The 20,844-nt window shown below is 48.5% G+C and overlaps 1 protein-coding gene across 1 annotated transcript; it reads left to right on the forward strand.

Moving 5' to 3' along the window:
- Nucleotides 1-564: 564 nt before the first annotated feature.
- On the forward strand, nt 565-19,752 carry RNF187 (ring finger protein 187; the record flags this gene model as incomplete). The annotated part of the gene is made up of 5 exons (XM_047776357.1): nt 565-984; nt 2,288-2,380; nt 2,582-2,803; nt 16,789-16,857; nt 18,833-19,752. Coding segments are annotated over 4 exons (774 nt in total), but the record flags the coding sequence as incomplete, so codon positions are not given.
- Nucleotides 19,753-20,844: the final 1,092 nt, after the last annotated feature.

The following is a 20,844-nucleotide window of genomic DNA, read 5'->3' on the forward strand; positions in this document are numbered from 1 at the left end:
GGGCGCCCACGTCTTTTCTAGCCTCACTCCCACCCGGTGTGGGCGTTGAGCCAAGAGGAGGTACTTGCAGCTCAGGTCCTAGCAGGTTACAAAAAATAAAATAATTTTTAAGTGGACTCCAAATAAAACTTGACTTCCCTGTCGCACACACGAGTCATTTATGGGAGAAGTGACAATCACTGTAAGATTTCACTGTGCGAGGACTTGGTCGGCCTGCGGGTGGTAGAATGCAGCGAACCACTGCCAGCTGGGCGAGGGAGTGGGATGTACACCGCTCCCAAGACCTAAGCGACGTTGAGCGTCCTGCTGCCAGAAACCGGGAGTGTAGAGTACACCGCTGCCGGGACCTTACGTGGAGCACACCCCTGCCAGGACCCTGCGCCGGGCGCCTAGCCATCCCCGTCGCCATTCTTGTCTTCTATTCCTGATCTGTACCCCCGTCCGCGCGCTCCCGTCCCCAGCTCTCTGGCCGCGCTCTTCGTGCGTCCGGTTCCCCGGGTCTCCGCCTTGCTCCGGCCTCGCCCGTCCAGCCACCCTTACTCCCCGGTGCACGCCTCTGTCTGAGCCCTCCTTGAGGGCCCCATCACCGCCGCCCTGGCGCTTCCCGGGGGCCCCGCTGAGGCCGCCTGCGCCCTATGCCAGCGCGCGCCCCGCGAGCCAGTGCGTGCCGATTGCGGCCATCGCTTCTGCCGGGCGTGCGTGGTGCGATTCTGGGCCGAGGAAGACGGGCCCTTCCCGTGTCCCGAGTGCGCCGACGACTGCTGGCAGCGCGCGGTGGAGCCCGGCCGTCCGCCGCTCAGCCGCCGCCTCCTGGCGCTGGAGGAGGCGGCCGCGGCGCCCGCGCGCGACGGTCCGGCCTCTGAGGCGGCGCTGCAGCTCCTGTGCCGTGCCGACGGGGGCCCTCTGTGCGCCACTTGCCGCATGGCCGCGGGGCCCGAGCCGCCCGAGTGGGAGCCCCGCTGGAGGAAGGCGCTGCGCGGCAAGGTGTGCACGGACGGCGTCCGATGCGCTGCCCTTCCCCTGGAGGGTGCCCTGTTCCCCTCCCCACCCATTCTCCAGATGGCGCCCTAGCCCCCATTTCCATCTTTTGGATCATGCTCTGTTGGCCCTTTTCATACCTTAGTTGGTGCCCTGTACCCTTGCCATCCTCTGTGCGGTGGTCAGCACCCTTTTTCCCACCTCTAGACGGTGCCTAGTTCCCCCATTCCCTACCCCAGACGTTGCCCTCTCCCCTCCCGCCGCCTCCGGAAATCATCCTTTTCCCTTTCCCCATACCTGGACTGTGTATTTTCTCTCCACCTCCCCCACCCCCCCCACTCATGTTGCCGCTTCCACATTCCCGGAAATGTAATGTTCTGCCCCACCCCCCACCCGCAGACTGTCCTACGGGCCCTGCCCGCACCCCCAAGCTTTGCAGGTTTGTGTCACTGCCCTGCCCCCAGCATGACATCACCCTATAGTAGCCCTCCTGCTCCTACAGGCTATGAAAGTGTACCAGACCTTAGGCCATGGGCCTCTCTGAGCCGTTTACCCCTCTCCCATTCTGACTTATCACCTGCTCTGGGCCTTCTGGAGTCCCTTCATTCTGTTCTGGAAACTTCGCTATGCTCTCAGCCATTATATATGGCACCTGACTCTGGGTCGGAACCCGCCTTTGTAGAGTCTGGTCACAGCTGGGGCCTGGGGACCCACCGGTGTGTGTAGGGCACAGCATTATTTCTGAGAGAATAGACAGCCTGGCTCCTGGAACAGAACCAGAGGGGAGAGAATAGCACGTTTGGGGGTGCTTGTGTCAAGGGTTGGGTCTTGGGGTCCCCTTGGTGAGCAGTTGGGTGTGGAGTCCAGGGGCTGCATCTGGACTCCAGCCCAGGACTGGAGTTGGGCTCTCTTGCTAAAGGACTCCACTTACCCAGTCAGTGCACTGGAGCAGGGGGCAGGCCCTGGGTGTGGCCATGCTCACCCCAAAGGGCCACCCTTCATCTCTGCTAGGGACAGTAACTCTGGGACCCAAATGGATGGTCTTGTATACAGTTACCCTGTTAGAATCTTAACATGAGTATTTCTATTAGACTTCCTCCTGGAGAGAGCATAGTGGGTCACTAAGACCCCCTCTGGTGCCTCTGGGGTTTTGAGGTGTCTGCTGGGTCTAGACTATGAGCTGGGGCCTTTTGGACAGTCAGATGGTCAGCTAACTCTGGTGGTACTATGTCCCCCCCTGGACTGGGCTAAGGTGGGCCCCAGACCTTCAGATGTGGCCACTCATCCTATAACTAGTCTCTCTTTCCAGGAGAACAAGGGGTCTGTGGAGATCATGAAGAAAGATCTGAATGATGCTCGTGACCTGCATGGCCAGGCTGAGTCTGCAGCTGCTGTGTGGAAGGCAAGTCGGGGGTAGGGTTGGAGTCCATGTTAACAAGGGAACTGATCCTATTTGGCTGGGCCTTGGAATGCAGCTGAGTGCCATACAGTCAGATGGTCAGGGGACTCTCTTCTTCCTGAGGTGGTCACTGGTAAGGTGGGAATCTCAGGGTGTTGCCCGAGGACACGGGTGTCCCTCCCTGCTGCCCACCCCACCCTGTAGGGACACGTGATGGACCGGAGGAAGAAGGCCTTGACTGACTACAAGAAGCTTCGGGCCTTCTTTGCCGAGGAGGAACGGCGCTTCCTGAAGGAAGCAGAGAAAGAAGAAGGATCCCCAGAGGATGAGGATGAGGACCCGGCGGAGAGGTTCAGGTCTCTGCTGCAGGCTGTGTCGGAGCTGGAAAGGAGGCACCGCAACCTGGGCCTCAGCATGCTGCTTCAGGTGGGCACCCTATCCTGATGGTTGGGAGGGCATATATTACACAGATTAGAGAATTGGTAAGGTGGTAGCTTACCAAGAGAGAACCCTCAAGACCACTGCCTGGTTTCCATTTGGAGCTGAATTTCATGAATGAGCAATCCAAGAGACTTTCCAGCTTCCACGTGGAAGGGGACATTCACAGAGAGGAAGGACTTGCATCCCAATATTGAAGCACTGATCCCCTAACCTGCCATGGGGCTCTACAGGTAGGAGCTGGCAGTGAGGTCAGGAGAGGCAGGGATCCTGGGGAGGGTGGTGGTTGCTATGCCTTCCTCCTGAATATCCTTATACTCTGCCCTGAATTTTTGCCTAAATCTGGAGATTCTGGGCTCTTTGTGCCCCCAAGTCTCTGATCATTGAGCCAGCAGCCTTCACCTCTTCATCTGAGTTGGGAAGTGTCATTTCACCTCTGGCAATACAGGTTAACCAGCATCAAGAGGTTGGTGATTGCCAGTGATGAGACTTTGGCCTTGGGGAATTGTGCGGGTCTGGTGGGGCTGGATTCTCCAGTCACCAGGGTTCTAGGATAGAAGCTCCCTCTCTCCTTCACTCTCCTTTTCTCTCTCCCCACACAGTGATATGCTGCTTGTCCAGGTACCAGGCAGAGGAAGCTTGCTTTATCCCTGGCCTGAAGCAGCTCCTCCGTTCACCTCCTTCTGGACCCCCTTGTCATCCTTCAAGACATCCCCTAACCCTGAGCGTCTTCACCTGGGTGTAGATATGGGCTGCGAACCGTAGGTGCCCAGCTTGGGTTGTTTAAGACAGTGCTCCTCAGAAGAGTGTTTGTGTTTCCTTTTCCTCTGGATGTTCATGTTTATAGACTGTAACCATTTCACTATAGAGATCTGTATTGGGGATAAGTTAATCCAAGTGTATACTGACTCCATAAAGCTCTTCGCTGCCCCAAGCCTTGTCACATTTGCCCGGGTCTTCATGGGCGTGGTTGTCATCATCTCTAGGTGGCTTGGGTTGTCAAGACCTGGTACCTGCCCTGTTTAAATGCAGCCCATATTCAGGCTGCTCCACCGGACATACACACCCAGGCACACGGACCCCTACCCATGCATCGGGCATGCCAATTAAATTTGGGGTGAGCAGTGAGGGAGAGGAATGTTCAGGGTGCCTGGGTGGGTAAGGCGGGCAGGTGAGACCTGTCACCTCTGTTTCAGGTCCTCTGACTGTGTACATTGCACAAACCTACACCCATAGCTTGAGTTCTGTGTTGGGACAGTGCGGCCCCTGGCTGGCCATGTTCTTGAGACTCTGTCCCCATTCTGCCTCCTAGTGTGTCCACTCAACCTACTGTCATTCTTGTTTTTCATCTTCTGTCCCTTGGATGCTTGTGGTTTCCCAAGAATCTGCCTTAGCATCACTGTTCATCTGACCTGTCTGCCCACTCGCCTTTCACTGATACAAGTTTTTCCTGGGACAGGAGAAGCAAAGCCAGGCTCAGGCCATCATCTGGCCTCACTGTATGTTTCATTTCCCTGTATTTCTGACTTCCCTTCATATTTCCTCAGCTACAGATTTAGCAAAAACCCCTGACTTGGTAGTAATTTCATTGTATAGTTGAGTTCAAGTGACAAAAAGCACAGGGCAAGGTGACAAGGGGTCCAAGGGATCCTAGAATTGAAACAGACAGATGTTTAGGATAGTGGTTGTGTCTGTGAGTTAACCCTAAAAGTGTAGCTTTGTGGTCAACGGCCCATTTATGGACAAAGCCTTCCAGACTTGGGAGTCATTGGTCTTTTGTGCTGCTGAGCTTTTGTGTTTCTGTGAACTTGGTGGCGGCCTGCCTGGCCTGGTAGCTAGCATTCACAGAACACAGTAAATCACCCAGTTTGCTTGATTTCCCTCCTCCCATCTGTCTCCTCCCTATGCCCTGCCCAGTCTCTGAGGAGGCACTGTGACTGCATGGCCAGGCTTCTGTGGGTGGGACATCTCTCTGAGGAGACCCCCCCCACCTCTTTCTTCCATGCAGTGAAATTGGGGAGCTGCCTCAGTTTCCTGTGGCTCAGATATAGCTGCCCACTTTGCTCCTTTGCAGAAATCTTTGAAGAGGCCTGCCCATTCTCCTCTCAGTTGACTGCTTGGAGACTGATGTGCTAGACAGAGCTGGAGTGCAGCCCAGAAAGGTGGTACCCCGGGTTCTCAGTGGTGGGGAGGGATGGGAGGTTGTGACACCAGCGTGGACTGGCTTCTTACTGAAGGTATATGGATAGAATTCTCTGCTCATGGGCTGTTTCTCTCTTTCATATACTGTCTACATAGGACTGAAGCAGAGGGAAGGAAAAGTTGCTTGGTCTGTATCAGAAAGAGAAGGGTTTCATCGTCTTGGCAAACCTATAGGACCTTGGCCAACTAATTCTAATAAATAATCCAGACTCCTTAGGTCAGGGGTTAACTAGGGGTGCATCTGGACCCCTCCCCAGTTCCAGTTTGAGATGCAGCAGGGACACAGGAGGGAGCTGCCTGGCCTGTGTCTGGCAGGTCTGGAATGTCCCTAGCATGTATGGCCTTTGATTCCAGTAAGGTTTGGATTCCTGCAGCTCTTCTGAGTGTCCAGTGGTGAAAGCTTCACACTGGCCTGCCAAGTTGTACAACCTATGCCTGTCATTTCCTCACTCAAGTCACCTCTCACTTTCTGCTCCCTACGGACTGGTCATAGTGGCCTATCCATCATGGGTTCCTATCCTCTGTAGAATAATGTTCCTCTTCCAGATGTATGCATGACTGGTTCCCTCATCTTCAAATCAAATTTTATAGAAATCCTATGCAATGGAGGATCTGTGCAAGCTCCTGCCCTCGAAGACGTGGATGAGCAGGGTTCCAGTGAATGTGTGACTTCACAATTCAGATTCATTTGGCTGGCCAGGATCACATCAATCTCTGCATGTCTGAGGTCAGCGCAGAAGGATGAGTGAAGGGAAACCTAAGCTAGGCTTTTCATGATATACAAGAAGCCGTTTTGTCTGCCAGAAGGTAGGGAGCACGTTTTAAAGAAATTGGTTTATTCAGTACTTAGATCCCTTTTCCTTCTAATTCTTATTATTAGAGACTAGTAGGGAAGTAATGGATAGTTGGGGCCTATGGCCTGTTTTCAGTGTCAGGATCCTTTGTCTGAGGGGAGCAGAGACACATGCCAAGGGTTGTTTTCATACTCTTGGTTGAGTAATTTCATCAAGTTGATGATAACGAAATAAGAGGATATACTTTCACTCTTTGATACTCAGACTTACATGTGGAAAGGCCAGTGAAGTATTGCTCCAGCTCTTAGGCTGATGGAAATTAGAGACCTGAGTGAAGTCAGGCTTGAGTCAGGAAGCCCTGAGGGGATATGGACTGGTGCTGCTCTTTGGGAGAGCAGCCTGAGAGGGTCAGACTAAAAAAATAAACTTAGGAAAGTCAAGCTATCTGATTGCTTAGAGGGAACCAGTGCCCAAGACCTGCTTCATGCTGGATAATTTTCTAGAAAAGCTCCCAGAGCTCACTGAAGGCCCTTAGGGTGAAGGTTTATCACTGAGAGAAGAGATAGGTTAATATAAGCCAAGTGGAAAGTCACATCAGGGAAAGTGCTGATTCTGTTGTCCTTTCCTCATGGAGTCAGGTCAGTATTGTGTTTTGGTGTCTGTGTGTGATCAGTCAAGTGAAGCATGGCCTATGGGGGGATGTGGGAGGCTTCCTGAGTCCCTAGCCTCCCTTGGGTCCATTGCATCTGCATGCTGACTCCCCACAGGGCTGGTCTTATCCTGCAGCCACTCAGGAGATAGAGCTATAGAACCCAAAGCCCCTGCCCCACATCAAAAGGTCAGACCACCCAGTGTGGCCCATGACCCTAGGCACAGACACTCCTATCAGGCAGAGTGCCTAAGGGTTCAGAGGTCACCTCCTGGTAGTTGACTAGACAATACAGTATGTGCTACTCTATGATGTGGTGATTCCAACCCTGGGTTGGAGTGCCAAAGAAATGACAGCATGGTTCTACGAAGTGGCATGTTCAGGACAGTTACTGAAACTTGTTTGTAGCATCAAGAGGTTGGAGGTGACTCAGATCCCTGTTACTGAGGTAGCAGAAAGGTGGCCATGGGGGATGCCAGCATGGGAGCAGTGCAGTGGAATTGGTTCTGCTACACAGCATAGGACAGGGGTGCCCCGACATGCTCTGCATGACCAAGAGGTGTGGAGAACTCCAGAGAAGGTGGTCTGCTGACAGTGTTCTCCCTGCAGATGCAGCTTTTTCAAAGAGTATGATCTGCTGGGAAGGGTGGGACAGGCCTCAGGGCTATTGCCAGTACTGAGGATAGGCCTGAGCTCTGAGCACACCTGTGGACTGATGCCCATCCTCTTGTCATTTTTAATAGGATATCCGCCTAGCTCAGCCCTGCCACAGGTTGGGGGGTAAAGGGGGGGGGCATGGAACACAAGAACTACCCACAGCTTTTTGACAAGAATACTGTTGTCACTTTTCTGCCACCAGTGGACAGGCTGGGGACCACCTGGTGCTGGGAATGGTTTTCTCAGGTGAGATGGTGCGGCTTATAAAAAAAAAAATCCTCCTCCACTGAACCAAGTGTGTCATGGCTACAGTCAGTACAGACAGGTGGAGTGGTAGAAGATGTTTGCAGTGTTCAGACCAATGTGGTTCATACCGACAATGCAAGAAACTCCCACAAATCATGAAGAGCCAAAAGTGGCTGGAGTAAGATAACATGGCAGAGATATGGACAAACATGTGCATAAGAGGAGCCAGAGGGCTCAGAAACCCAGAAGGAGAAGCTTAAACTCTTTAGTTTTTGGAGCAGAAAAATTACACACCCAGGGAGTAATGACTCACTGTTGAGATGGAGATGGGAAAGCTGCCACCCTTTGTCCCTTGCCCTTCTGCTGGGTTCTGCGGCACTGCTGCCAGATGTTATGAGATTTAGGGCATAATGACTCTGGACCCAGTGGTCCCACTCCCATGTGTTTGTTCCTTAGTCTTCACCAGGCCCACAGGGGGGTCCTCAGGCCAACTTGGGCATCTTTTGCACTACTGTCTTGGGGGGGGCAGGGCAAGTGCCAGTGGTCCTTACTGGGGGAGGTGGAAGGTCAGGTGGGGGATGGAGGCTACAGAGCATGCAGAAGCCCTGAGATAGAGAGGAGCTGGACAGACATGGTAAAACTTAAGTCATGGAGCTGTGGCGTCATGCTGCAAACAAAGTATAAGATACAATACTGTTTACCTAAACTTAATGTGCACATGGAACACTTCAAGATGATAAATGGAACCCATTAGTGTGATTTCCTATGGAACAGGGAATAGCACCAAACAAAAGGTAAGGAACCAAAGTAACAGGACTGTGGGGTGGAAAATGGGAAGGGGAGGTTGTTTGGTTGTCCTGGGACCACCCTAACTTAGGACTTCACATTGGAGAAGAAAGTTGGGTTCCAGAGTACTTAAAGCCACTCTGGGGTTTCTGTAGTGGCTATCTAGTTCTGTAACTAGTTCCATATCAAATTTGGGTGTCTGGGTGTGTGTGAAAGGATCCTTAGAAGTTTTGGAATGTTAAGGTGGTATGCATCCTAGAAAAAGGGGTGCCCCTGCAATAAATAAACCATTAAACCTGCACAAATTAATGTGCAGGCTCACTGGTTTGATCTTGGGGAATCAGTAGTTCTCTAGCCACACCTCTCATTCAGATTTCAAGAGACCTTCCTCCAGACTGTTTTTGAGATCTTTGGGAGCTGTTCCCTCCCACCTTGGAGTGTCTTCATTTCTTTTTGCTCTCTCCATTGAGCCCCAGTAATGGCAGCTTCAAAGCCCTTTGCCCTGGACGTCCTTGCTTCGTCTTCCCCCAGGTGTGGGAAGAGTGGAGGCAACTGTTCTTACATCAGGTCCAAAAATGTCCCCAGGGCACTATTAGTGCTTTCTCAAGGGAAGACTAGTGCCTGTGAGGGGATGAAAGGCTACAACCTAGCTAACAGTTGAAATTACTCAGAGAGACTCCCACAGGTTCATGCTGGGGGCAGAGAAGCAGTAAAACACTGCAGGTGCTCCAGAGGCATCCTCTACTGTTCCCACAGGTCAGGTGGTACAAAGTTATGGTGCTTCATTTCCTAACAGAATTTTAGTCCATTGAGAGGCAGGTAATTTAAATGGGACCAAGATCTTGAAGTCTTTTTTTTCTATTGAGAGCTGCACCTGTGGCATAATGGAAGCTACCTAGCTAGGGGGTCGAATTGGAGTTAAGATGCTGACCTACACTGCAGTTTGTGTGGCAACTCGGGGTCCTTAACCCACTGAGCAAGGCCAGGGATGGAACCTGCATCCTCACAGACACTGTTGGGTTCTTAACATGCTGAACCACAACAGGAGCTTTTTTTTTATTTTTTGGCTCAGAATTTTAAAAATTTATTCATATCTTTAAATTTTTAAAATTCTTCGTTCCTGAAGAAGGATGTGCTTGTCACTTCTACTTGACAAGTATTTGAAATATTTATAAACTAGAAATGCCAGTTAAACACTGTCATCAATACAACAAATGATGGGGTAAAACAGGATTAAATTCACAAGCTAGAGTAACAATTGAAAGGCGTCTTTGGCAAAGGAGAGGTTCCTTGTGTCGTTTGTGAAAAACGAGACAGATTTGAAAAAACCGAACTATTGTAAAAATTCTCAATCCCACTGAATTCATTCAGTGGCAGATAGTGTCTCTTCCTCTGCGGGAGCAACTACTCCAGGTTGCCTTTGCCACAGACTCCTTTCTTGGTTAACTGTGAAGATTGTCTCCACTGTTAGGCTCCAGGACATCACCTTTCGGCTTCCTGAAGCATTATTAGTCTGTAGGAGCGTCCCCAGCTACCTCAATCCGGGACTAGGCTGAGCTCAATGCCAACTGTGCCTGAGAACTGGCCACCAGCGCGTCCCTCCTTCCAGGGTTTGGCGCCCAGCAGTAAGATGACACTCTTGGGCAAGGTCCGCCTGGAGCCCTCTAGGCCACCTCCCGTTAGGGACATCTCGCGCTACAACTCTGCCCCCCGTCCCCCGCCCCGCCTCTGTGCCACCAGCATCGTAGGAAACCTGAAGGTAAATTGGGACTGAGGAGTGTGGCTGAGCCAAAATACCCTTTCCCCTGCCTTCCAGCTGGCAGAGGCTACCGAGCAGAACCTGTGAGTCTGGGGAGGCGACCATCAGTGAAGACGCACATTTTCCGGACGCACATTTTCCGGCGCTTGCAATACGAAGCTGCGCTTCCGCCCCAGAGTCATATGCAAATGAAGTGACTTTCTAGGTCTCGTCTGATTGGACAAACTGAAGGGCATAGCAGCCAGTGGGGCTGCAAGGTCGCAGAGCGCCTTTATCCCATTGGCGGTTGCAGCATGCGGCAGTGCTCACCCGGGTATAAAACCTCGCCCGCCATTGACACAGAGGAGTCTGGCTGCCAAAGCAGGGTGGTGAGGTACGCACGACCTACTTTTAGCCATACGCAGCGACCTAGAGCTCAACAAGCTGCTAGGCTACCGCGCCGTATAGTGTCCTGCCCAGTAATCAGGATTTGCTGCTGCAACACCAAAGGGCCCTGCAATATCAAAGGCTGTTTTCAGAGCCACTCGGATGGTCAGAAGAGCTATGATATAGCATTCTCTCTTTGCTCTGTCCTTATCTTCGCTTGCCACTATGCAGCTGAAGTCTGAGGTGAGATAAGTGCACAAGCTCGCGATGGTCCTGGCCCTTAAGTAGGGAAGGTGTGCCTATCACTGTTGGCCACAGCAGGCACTCTGGACCTGGGCCATGCAGCGAGTTGTGCGCCTTAGTTCTCTGCAAGAACGCTGTATGGGGTTGGAGACATGTATGGGCATCTTACAGCAGGGGTGTGAAATGGTTTTCCAGGGTGCTACCCAAGGGATACCCTCTGGAGTCTGGGCCCCTTTGGTGTGCGGAAGGCCCCCTGCCGGGTACATAAGTCATCCCTAGGAAAGAGCTTGGCTCAGTGCAGACTTAGCCTGGGTTCTACCCTCCTAACTGCTTCACGCAGACTTTTACCTCCAAAGCTTTTAATGCCCTTATCTAGAACATAAAACTTTCTGGGGAGTTCCCATCGTGGCGCAGTGGAAACGAATCCGACTAGGAACTATGAGGTTGTGGGTTCAATCCCTGGCCTTGCTCAGTGGGTTAAGGACTCGGTGTTGCTGTGAGCTGTGGTGTAGGTCAGCTGCCGTAGCTCTGGGGTAGCAGACGTGGCTTGGATCCTGCATTGCTGTGGCTGTGGTGTAGGCCAGCTGTCGTAGCTCTAAGTATACCCCTAGCCTGGAAACCTCCATATGCTGCGGGTGCGGCCCTAAAAAGACAAAACAAAAAAACTTTGTTAGATTGTTCAGGACACACTACCAACAAACATGGCACCTTGGCAAGTTGAATATCTTAAGCTTGAGAAATGACAGAGTTAGAGAAAATGGCAGAATCAGGAAGGTCACTGACTTGCCCCTGCCTCATCCTTCTATTCTGAAACAGGACATAAACCCTCGAGAGGTGCCCTACTTATACTGGGAGGAAAGGAGCATCCTTATTTCCAAAGGCAAAGGGACTCTGACCCGAATCTGAACAAACAGTCCTTGCTTAGTTTTTTGCAGTTCACAACACTTAACCTCCTTACATGTCATATTTCTCCACAAATATCTGTTCTTCATACCCAGCAATAAGTACTCAAGTCTAAGGAAAACCTTTCCTTCCCCTTTGATTGACTTACCTTTTTTTCTCCACTGCGTTGTAAATTACACTACCGAGAACCCTAACTAGGTAGAGCAGCTCCTGGTTCTTCAAATTGCCATGCCCTGGAGGAAATCTGGCACAAAAGACTCCTTTCTCCTGGAGTCTCAGCCCAGTACTGCCTGTGGAATCAGTGGACTCTGGTTGGGATGAGGGAGGCAAATTGGAGGGAAAGAAAGGTAAAGCCAGAAAATGTGTGGTCTTTTGTGCAGAAGGGCAGCAATTTTTCTACTAGGATGCAGAATCTGCCATCCAGAAAACCTTCCTCTATTGTTGACTTCCAGTCCCTGGTCACACAAATATCTGAGCTCTTCCAGAATTTTTCCCTCACTTGGGATACCTGTTGGGTGTTTCTGAATTTGGACAGAGCCTGAGAAGTTTGTAGGTGCCTGTTAGCCAGTGCAGGGAGTTAGCTAAGGAACTTATGAATACAGGGCAACTCACTAGCCTGCAAGAAAGGAGCCTTTTAAAACAAGGATTTCAGGCATCTACATGGACATGAAGAGCAATTTGGCCATCCTGTAAATTCCCCAAGCTCCCAACCTCATCTCTGGTGTATGGGATTGCTGTAGTGTGTGTGTGTGTGTGTGTGTGTGTGTGTGCTGTCAGGGGTGTAATTCACATAACATTAAGTTAACCATTTAAAAGTGAACAAATTCAGTGGCATTTAGCACATTCACATTATTGAGCAACCACCACCTCTAGTTCCAAAACATTTGTATTGCCCCAAAAGGAACAGTCACATCCCACTCCCTTCTCAGGACCATGATATATGGGAAGGCTGGAACTCAGTAGCTCTTTCCTGGAGATATTCTGAGGATCTCTGAAAGCCCAGTCAGTGATTCCCAATATGATCCTGGGGATCTTTGACAATGATTTTCATTTTGTTCAGCTGTGTTCTCCTTAACAGGGAGGGTAGGTTTCATGTCTCATCTTGGTGCCTTTTTCAACCTGAGCTGTCTGCTCTGTGTCAACTTCACATGCCTGTCTGAACACAAGTTTTTTTTCCTGGGGCTGTATTAGGTTTGTAATTAAACCCAACTCTAGGAAACACTGGGTTGTATTTTCCTGGTGATAGGCTGTTTTTTTTTGTTTGTTTTGTCTTTTTGTTGTTGTTGTTATTGTTGTTGTTGTTGTTGCTATTTCTTGGGCCGCTCCCATGGCATATGGAGGTTCCCAGGCTAGGGGTTGAATCGGAGCTGTAGCCACCGGCCTACGCCAGAGCCATAGCAACTCGGGATCTGAGCCGCGTCTGCAACCTACACCACAGCTCATGGCAACGCCGGATCGTTAACCCACTGAGCAAGGGCAGGGACCGAACCCGCAACCTCATGGTTCCTAGTCAAATTCGTTAACCACTGCGCCACGACGGGAACTCCAAGGCTGTTTTGAACTCTGGAAGTGTCCTGAGTGTAGGAACTTCTGTCTCCACAGAATGTGGGGTGCACCCTCCTCCTGGCATGGCATGTGGTATGTTCATTGATGAAATAAAATCCATATTTTATGGAAGACAAGAAAAATTTAAATATAAAATTTGTTCTCTGCTCATTTGGGCCTCCCCCCTCCCTTTTAGTATGTATCATGCATCTGCATTAATCAGACTTCCTTAAGAGATAACACTTCTTAATTTTATAAGGGGGTCACTTTGCTTATACCTGCACATCTGGATTGTATAAACTAAATATGTCATTTGATGTTTAACTTTTTATCTCAAAAACATAACTGCTTTGGCTGCTAACAGGCAGAACAGTCCTCAGAGCTTTCTGAGAGACTGTCTCCCAGGTTATAATCCTTAGGTTGGCTGGGATAAAGTTGATTATTCTTTTGTTGATATCACCATCCTTGAGGCTATCTGAACCTTCCCTTTCGGGTTTTTTATGAAGGCTTCATTACATAGGCATATTGATTAAATCATTGGCCATTGGCGATTGATTCAAGCTTGAGCCCCTCTCTTCCTAAAGGGGAAGGGGTGGAGATGAAATTGCAACCCTCTAATCCCTTGGTTGGTTTCCATGGCAACCAACCTCTATTCTTAGGTGCTTTCTAAAAGGCACCTTATTAATTATTTTACCCCTGTCATTACAGAACATTCTCAGGGCTTTAGGAGCTCTGCCAAAAACTGAGGGGCAGAGACTAACATATTATTTCTTATTATGTCACACTTTGCTTTGCAACTTTTGTGCACACTTTCAGGAAAAAAAATTAAAAGCTTTAACATAAACAGTTCTACTGCATCAATTCTATCATGATTCTGCCCTCCTGTAGACACAGTTGGGGCCTGCAGCCCTTCTCCCCTGGCCCCCTAGAAGAGGCTCTTGACTCTTTCTCTCCTGTTCCTTTCTCCACAGGGCCAGTGGAGCATCCCACTCCCTGCCAGCCCTTCCGTAGTCTCTCACTGCCTCAGGAGAATCTTCAAAGGCCTTTCTGGGCCTCCTCTTACCACCTTCTCCACCACATCCTTCCTCCCCGCTGCCCAGGGATCCTCAGCTCCAGGTTCCTGTTGTCCTCCCTGTTCTGGGAGTGTCCACAGCACACACACTTCTACCTTCCCTCAGTCTGGAACACTGCCTCTGCCTCTTCTCCCTCTTCTCCATAAGGACTCACAGGCTGACAAAACATCAAGAGTCCCCAGCTCGTTTTTCACCTGGCACTTGATTTGTCCTTTGGAGGCACTCAGACCTTGAGGGCACCTGAACATTTCATCCACTGAAGTTCATTCGTGGACATACCTGTTCCCCTTGCTGACCTGAGGGGCCAGTGGTGGTCTCCCACAGCACCTGGCCATTACTTGGTGGACTTGATTTGGATAAGGAGGGGGCCCAGGCTTTTTCACACTGTTTGCTATTACTCATCCTTAAAAAGGAAGGAGATTCTGACACATGTCACAAACCAGAGGAACCTTGAAAACAGTATGTTGAGTGAAATAAACCAGTCAGTAAAGGACAAATATATGATTCCATTTTTATGAATGAGATGTCTAGAATAGTCAAAGTCATAGGCACAGAAAGATTGCACGGGCTCAGCGAGGGGGGAGCCATTGTTTAATGGGTTCAGAGTTTCATTTTTGGGGGATGAAAACATTCTAGAGTAATTGTGTGACAATGTGAACGTACTTAGTGCCACTGAATTGTGTACTTAAAAATGTTTAAAATGGTTAAGTGTTATGCATATTTTACCACAATAAAATAAAAGTGGCACAATGTATTTTTTCCACAAGACTGGCTTTTCAAGATTCTTCACCTTGACCCATGTCTTGGGTTGGGATCCCTGGGAAGCTGAATCTGAGGTGTGTGCAGGTGTTTCTTAGGGACACTGGGCATAGTGTGTAATGATGGGCATTAGGCTGGAAGTATCACCACATCTCTGAGCTCTGGCACTGGGCAGCCCTGCAGAGCTGTCCCAAATGGAGGACGCTACTATGGTCCAGTCCATGCATGACAAGTTCCTGTAGCATCATATCATTTTATGTTTGAAACATTATGCTTTCTATTCTATTTCATTTTAAAAATGTATTTTTATTATAGTTGATTTAAGTGTTGTGCCAATTTCTGCTGTATAGCAAAGTGACCCAGTCATATATGTATATATGTGTGTGTATGTGTATATACATTCTTTTTATTATATTATTTTCCATCATTACATATCCCAAGCAATTGAATATAGTTCCCTGTGCTATTTAAAAAATGTTGATCACTACCCACTAAATGGAGAAGACACTAATGAGTTGTCATCGACAGTCTGGGAAGTTCTACATGAGGGAAGTAGGCAAGGAGAGACCCTTTGGGAGGCCCAGAATACTCAGTCTCATTTCATTGTTTCTGTGGTCAGTTTTGCTGGCTTATGTGCCAGAAGCAGCCTTCAAATGCAGCTAAAGAGGACAGGAAGGAGATTGGAAGGGAGTGTGTTATGAAGAGAGACAGCCTCAGAGGCTGCAGGGGAGGGGCTTTCCTGACTCTTCAGCATTCTGATGGCTAAGTCACCCCAATCTTTGATTCTGTCATCACATTGTCATCTCCATTTGTTTCTGGGTCTCGAATCTCCTCCATTGTCTTCTGAGGACACTCGTCATTGGATTCAGGGCACACCCTAGTTCAAGGTTATCTCATTCCAAGTTCCTAACCTAATTATATCTGCAAAGATGCTTATTCTAAATAAAGTCACATTCCTAGGCTCATGAATGTGTCATTTTGGGGAGTTACCATTCAACTGCTACATAGGGTGTATTAATACCAATTCTTTTGGCCATATTTTGAGGAGGACATATGTACTTAACCTCCCCATTTCACTGCTGGTGAGGAGATCAAGACAACATTGAGACACATAGCTACTATGGTCCTGCATGTTTGTTTCTTCTGTTCCTTTCATCTGACTTCTCTGACTTTGTGTACCCATTGCTCCCAAATCAAGCCTTAGGACCTTATGCCATAAGTAAATACCATGGAGGCCATGATTGGGTAAAGAAAGCTGATTAACCACAAGTAGCAAGCTGCACCATAAATTCCACAGCCATCAGAGCTGCCAGGGTTGTGCCCTCCCTGAGGAAGTTTTCTGTACAAAGGGGCCTCCACTCCTGCCTCTGAGACACACCTCACATTACTGAGATGGCCCTTGTTCTCTGATGCTATAGGCTCACTGAGGGTGTTTCCAGTCCAGGTGTCATTTCCATAATTCATTCATCTGTATTCCACATTGTGGGGAGTCCGGGGGTGTCAGTAAACACTGATGAATAAGCTGGTGACCACACATGTTCATCCTGGCAGATGATGGCATCTTTCTCCTCACCCTTCAGAGCAGGTTTTAAACTTTCAGATGCATGAGAAGCAGTTTGAAAACAGTTGTGGCTGGATTGTGTCCTCTCAAATCTATATATTGAAGCCCCTACCCCCAGCACTTCAGAATATGGCTATATTTGGATATGGGGCCTTTAAAGAGGTGATCAAGGTAAAAGAGGTAATGTGAGTAGGCCCTAATCTGATAAGACTCCTGTCCTTATAAGAAAAGGCAATCACGACACGGATTCACACAGAGAGGGACAACTACTGGAAGGCACAGGGAGAAGATGGCTGTCTACAGCCAAAGAAAGAGTCCTCGGGAGAAACCTGCCCTTTTACACTGAGATTTCAAACTTCCAGCCTCCAGGACTATGAGAAAATAAATATCTCTTTTTTAAACTTCACTATCTTTGGTATTTGTTTTTCAGCCCAAGTTGACTGATACAAGAGCTTATGGAAAAATGTAAATTCCTGCCTCTTCCCATGGAACTAGTCTTGTAAGTTTGTGGTGGGGTCCAGATTCCAAATTGCCTCACACATGCTCCTAAGTCCGTGGAATTTATTCTAAGTAACTCTGCATTCCAGTGTAGACTCACAGGGGGGAAGAAATCACGGGATAAGTTGGTGCTTCTCAGCCTTTATTTCATCTTCGTCCCCACTAAGACTTTCTAAGACATTTTTTTCTAACTGTCCCCATCTCCATGAAATTTTCACACCACAGATACACTGGGTATCTGTTTTTGTCCTGGGTCTTTGGAGGGCTACAAACCACTGTGTACATGCTTTCAGCCCCAAGAACCAATTTTTTTTTCCCTATAGGAAGGATATTACCCTCATCAAGAACGCATGGGACAGAAAAAGAATTGCCATATTTTTGCATAAGGAAAAATACTGCTTGAAAACATCTCACCCGTGAGGTTGGGAGCTCCATCTCATACCACCTATGCATTTGCAGAAAGCCCCAGGATCCATTCTGGGATCACATGGAGCAGCACAGTCAGTGGCAGGTGGATATTCATGGGTGAAGTAGGTAGATTTGGGCTTGAGTGTTCTGGCTCTGAGCTAGACTCTCATTAAGTCTGGCTCTTTGGGGTTCATTATCTGTGCAAGTGAGACCCTGATGCCTACCTGCGAGGTTTTCAAGAGGTTAGAATGAGTGTTACAGAAGGCTCAGTGACCCATCTGTGTTCTCCAGGTGGTAGTATTTCCCCCATTCTCATTTCATCCTAATCAGGAGAGAGATGGGTTCGACTTGGTCTCAGGCACTTACCAAGTGTGCTGAGGTGGTGTTTTCATTAAATCAGAGGCGAAACCATAGACCTTACTTGTTAGGCCATTGAGGAGCCCTGGATTCCTTTGCTCATACAGTAATGAAAATCTGCTTTGGATTTGTGTGATGAGAATTTTGCTTCCTTCTGGCTCACAGGAAGGAGATCAGTGTCTGCTTGGGAAACAATTCTTCCCATCGGACATCCATGGGAACAAGAATCCTTTGGGCTGCTGAATCCTCAAGGCCTCATAAGTTAAGGCATTTTCTCACAAGACTGCTTCTATTTCAGGTGCCATTCACAAATAATAGGGCCCACATTACCCAAAACTTCTGTCTGACTTGGCTGCAAATTGGAGATTCCCACTTAAACATTTGCTAGAACAGTTTACAGAACTCAGGAAACGCTTACTAATATTTACTGTTTATTATAGAATAAAGGATGTGATGAAGGATGCAGAAGAAGAGGCACATGAGGCGAGGTCTGGAAGGGTTCCAAGCACATGAGCTTGTGTTGCCATAGAATTTGGGTGCACCAACTTCTGGGCATATGGATGTGTTCACTGATCCAGAAGCTCACACACTACTATTGGGATTTTAATGGAGGCTTTGTCATATAGGCATGATAGATCATTAACTTCATTTTCAGCCTCTCTCCTCTGGAGAATGCAGGATGGGACTGAAAGTTCCAAGCTTCTAAGGATAATTTTGTTTTTCTGGTGACCAGCCCCTCTAGGAGCCTACCCAGAGTGACCTCATTAGAACAAAAGATACTTTGAGCACCCACGAAATTCCAAGGTGTTTAGGAGATCTGTGTCAGGAACTGAGGTCAAAGACTAAATGTGGAGTTCCCGTCGTGGCGCAGTGGTTAATGAATCCGACTAGGAACCATGAGGTTGTGGGTTCGATCCCTGACTTTGCTCAGTGGGTTAATGATCCGGCGTTGCTGTGAGCTGTGGTGTAGGTGGCAGACGTGGCTCGGATCCCACGTTGCTGTGGCTCTGGCGTAGGCTGGCAGCTACAGCTCCGATTCAACCCCTAGCCTGGGAACCTCCATATGCCGTGGGAGCAGCCCAAGAAATGGCAAAAAGACTATATGTTAGAATAAAAAATTCTCTTGTCATCTCTCGTTATGGGGGTTTCAATTGCTCTGTGTCAGGAATGGGGACCCAAGACCAATATATGTATTTCTTATTATTTCACAGCAGGGAAGAAAGGAAGAGGGAAGTTCCCAGAAGTAATGCCATTGCAGGAAAACCCAGTCTGTTTGTGGATCTCCAGGACAAGTCCCTGAACTTGGCATAAAAATCCTGAAGTGTTGCACCAGGCCAAAAGTTAGTTGCCATAGGGAAAGATGCACAGGCTGGAATTATAAGATAAGGAAATTAGACATTTTAATTTTATTTGTGTGACTATTGCATGTAGGGCACTGTGCCAAAACTTCTCTAGGCTTCATAGAGTTTAGAATTAGAGCAATGGGCAGACACAGAAGAAAAGGACCCTGGGGACCAGACTTAACACTGTTGTCTCAGGTAACATGAGACCGTAGGAACAGAGGGGGAACATTGCCCAGCGCACCTAAGTGACTGCAGGACCAACACTTTAATTATACATTTCTCAGTAAAGCATTTGGACATATATCCTGGCTACAAATTGGCTTATAGTTTCCAAATACAGTTGGACCTAAAACTCTGCTTTGATGGCTAAGTGATGTGAACCTGACCAGAAAAGAATGACCAAGAGTGTAATAGAGCTCTCCTGAGAAACAGTATGAAGAGGATATGTGTGTGTGTGTGTGTGTGTGTGTGTGTGTATGATATATATGATATACATATTACCTGAGAGAGAGACTGAGACAGAAACAAAAATAGTTATTTCAAGGGAATGACTCATTTGATTGTGGGGCTGTTAAGTCAAATCTGCGGGGTAGACCAATAGGCTGGAGACCCAGGGAAGAGTCCATGTTGAAGCTCATGTCCAAAGGCCATCTGGAGGCGGAATTCTCCCTTCTTCAGGGAATGTTAGTCTTTATCACTAAGGCCTTCAGCTGATTGGATGCATCCCACCCACATTATGCATTCTCATCTGCTTTACTCAGAGTCTATTGATTAAAATGTCAATTGTATTTTTAAAGAAATACCTTAATAGCAAATCTAGACTGATCTTTGACCAAATACTTGGGGACTTTGGCCTGGCCAAATTGACACATAAAATAACCATCACAAGGAGTAAAATGTCAGCAGGTTAAAAGGTTTCATTATCAGAAAGTTGGGAAAGAAGTTACCATTGAGGCTCAGCGGAAATGAATCTGACTAGTATCCTTGAGGATTCATGTTTGATCCTTGGCCTCACTCAGTGGGTTAAGGATCCCGAATTGCAGTGAGCTCTGGCGTAGGTCAGAGACAGGGCTCAGATCTGGCGTTGTATAGACCAGTGGCTACAGTTCTGATTCAACCCTTAGCCTGGGAACCTCCATAAGCAGCAGGTGTGGCCCTAAAAAGACCAAAAAAAAAAAAAAAAAAAAGAAGAAGAAGCTGGGAAAAGGAGTGGATGGAGAAGCTAGACTCAGGTCTCTTTGTCAAAGCTTCCATTGTTGCCATGTTCCATTGTTTCTTCATTAAAACAAAACAAAAACCCTTTAAATAAATAAACAAGAAAACAGAAAGAATTAGAATCTGAGAGATTCTGCATGACACTCATTCTGGAGCAGAAGCTCAGAGACTGGGCTGGATGCGGGCTCTACCATTTGGTTGCCAGTCCCTTGAGATTTCCTGGAAGAGGCTGGGCCAAGGAGAGAGGTGAAGAGGCCTTTTCCAGGCTCCTATCTCATGCACTCAGGTCCACCAGACCCTGTGGTGCCCAGCCAGGGAGACAGGGCCAGATCCTAAGCCAGAATGCAGAGATGGTCAGCCAAGCTTCCACAGAGGAGCCCTGAGGTCCACAATAAGTTTGGAATACCTTTTTCCTGGAGATAGCTCTCTGCTTCCCCTACTCTACAAGAGCATGACAAGATCATCCTTGTCTATGGATTCATGTGGACACAGATCATGAAATACAAAGACTATCTAATCTCTACCCTAGTCCACACCTCTTCCATCCCAGCCCCTGATCCTTATTCCTTCATCCTGAGCCTCATCCCACCTCACCCCAGTGATTTCAACAGAAACCCATCTGTGCCCAGGTCCTTGCCACTCATGATTATGCCCCTTGGCTCCTT

This window comes from Phacochoerus africanus, chromosome 4 (assembly GCF_016906955.1).
Source record: "Phacochoerus africanus isolate WHEZ1 chromosome 4, ROS_Pafr_v1, whole genome shotgun sequence".
NCBI classification, from domain to species: Eukaryota; Metazoa; Chordata; class Mammalia; order Artiodactyla; family Suidae; genus Phacochoerus; species Phacochoerus africanus.